We start from the raw sequence: 1955 nt of genomic DNA, 5'->3' as shown, positions 1-1955 counted from the left end.
CGGCACAGTGCCGAGGTGGCTGGCTACCAGGATAGCATTGGGCAGCTGGAGAATGATCTGAGGAACACCAAGAGTGAGATGGCACGCCACCTTCGGGAATACCAGGACTTGCTCAATGTCAAAATGGCTCTTGACATTGAGATAGCAGCTTACAGGAAACTGCTGGAAGGCGAGGAGACACGTTTTAGCACCAGTGGGTTAAGCATTTCGGGGCTGAATCCACTTCCCAATCCAAGTTATCTGCTCCCACCTAGAATCCTCAGTTCTGCAACTTCCAAAGTCTCATCCACTAGGCTATCACTTAAGAAAGAGGAGGAGGAGGAGGAGGCATCTAAGGTAGCCTCTAAGAAAACCTCCCAGATAGGGGAAAGTTTTGAAGAAATATTAGAGGAGACAGTGATATCTACTAAGGAAACCGAGAAATCAAATATAGAAGAAACCACCATTTCAAGCCAAAAAATATAATTCCATTGCTTCGAAAAAGTTAATGCTTAAGAGGGAATGATATGCATTTGACTTGTTAAACAGCCTATTCCTGAACCATAACACCTGCCACCACTATAAAATATCTTCAAGGCTTCAGTCTCATATTTAGTATTGAATACTTACCTTCTATAATAAGAAAACCACCTGTTAGATTGAAGTAAACTGCAGTCCTGGAGCAATCACAGATGAGTTATCTGAGAATACAGCTTTCTGACCTTCAGCTCACGCTTCACAGTGATCGATGATTCAGGTGCAGAGGAAGTACAAACTAAGGTGCTAAATCTGTGATCATCATCATTTGCTGTGAACTGAAATTAAAACTATTCACACTACCGAGCCATTACCCAGCTAAATAATCTTAACTCTAGATACCTAAAACGTAAGATTACTGCCAAAGATAAACTAATGGTCCACACCCAATTCCACTCTGATAGAACTATTTCACAAACAATAGGCGTTTGTTTAATGGACACCTTCCACCTCCCTCAATTGCATATATCCTTTTCTTCCATGTAGGAAAAAAATAGTCTAGTGTAGTATTCTTCCCATTTAAACATATTTCGGTTCTTCTCAAAATAACTTACCCCCATTTGCTCTCTTTGCTCAGTGGGTAAAATTAGATGCATGTTGACCATGTCTATGATTCGTGTAATTACTTATCCCTGCCCATTTCATATTCTTTCAATTCTGTAGGTTAAAAAAATGGCAGTGATGAATTTTAAGGGTTTCTCCCAACATATAAAATAATGAAAAGAATCCCTAGACTTTAGGCTTTCAGCTTACACAAATCCATTTAATTAGGATAAAAAAACTATTAAGGATGTAGCCTTTCACCTTTACTTTAGAAGCACAGTAAATAGTTATTCCAAACTGTGATGAAACTGACCTTAGATTTAGTAGTATAAGCTAGAGGAAGTGAGTGTTTCTATGAGTGGAAAAAGCCAAGGTGTCATTTCCGTGTCAGTTCATTTGTGGTGATACAGAATTAGCTTTTTCATCCCCTTACACTTAGAATCCACGTATTCCCCTTCCCACTAATCTAGGTCCTAAAAAGGCCTCGCTTTCACTCTCCTATGCCTTTTACAAGTGCTAAGTGTAGGATATTTTGTCACCAGAACACAATGCTACCGCCCCAAAGTTAAAAAAAAAACAACAACAACCACTTCTGGTCAATCAACACCACCAGCAAATATAAGAAAGAAATCTTTCTCTTTTCTAAAAGACTTCCCCAACACTTACCCCATGGCTGCACAGTTGGTGGGGTCCTGCCGGAGAGGAAGAGACACCCAGACTAGAGAAGGGGTGTGCATGCGCCTACTTGCTTGCTAGAAGTAGATTCTGGACAGTCAGCTCTTCATCTGCCCAACTGTGTAGCATCTGCGTTGCCCAGTCTTTCATGTGCGCCAAGGCTGATGCAGGATTCGTTCTCTGTCCAGCAGTCACTTCTGCCAGAGCTGAAGAGTTGCCCC

General features: G+C 41.2%; 1 protein-coding gene across 1 annotated transcript; it reads left to right on the top strand.

Moving 5' to 3' along the window:
- The first annotated feature begins 6 nt into the window (after nucleotides 1-6).
- Nucleotides 7-1750, top strand: LOC105517581 (alpha-internexin-like). The gene has a single exon (XM_011950153.1). The coding sequence runs from the start codon at nucleotides 79-81 to the stop codon at nucleotides 463-465; it is 387 nt and encodes a 128-aa protein (XP_011805543.1). The 5' UTR covers nucleotides 7-78; the 3' UTR covers nucleotides 466-1750.
- Nucleotides 1751-1955: the final 205 nt, after the last annotated feature.

Source organism: Colobus angolensis, unplaced genomic scaffold, assembly GCF_000951035.1.
Source record: "Colobus angolensis palliatus isolate OR3802 unplaced genomic scaffold, Cang.pa_1.0 Scaffold302, whole genome shotgun sequence".
Lineage (NCBI taxonomy): Eukaryota > Metazoa > Chordata > Mammalia > Primates > Cercopithecidae > Colobus > Colobus angolensis.
This window is presented reverse-complemented; position numbering and strand designations above follow the sequence as displayed.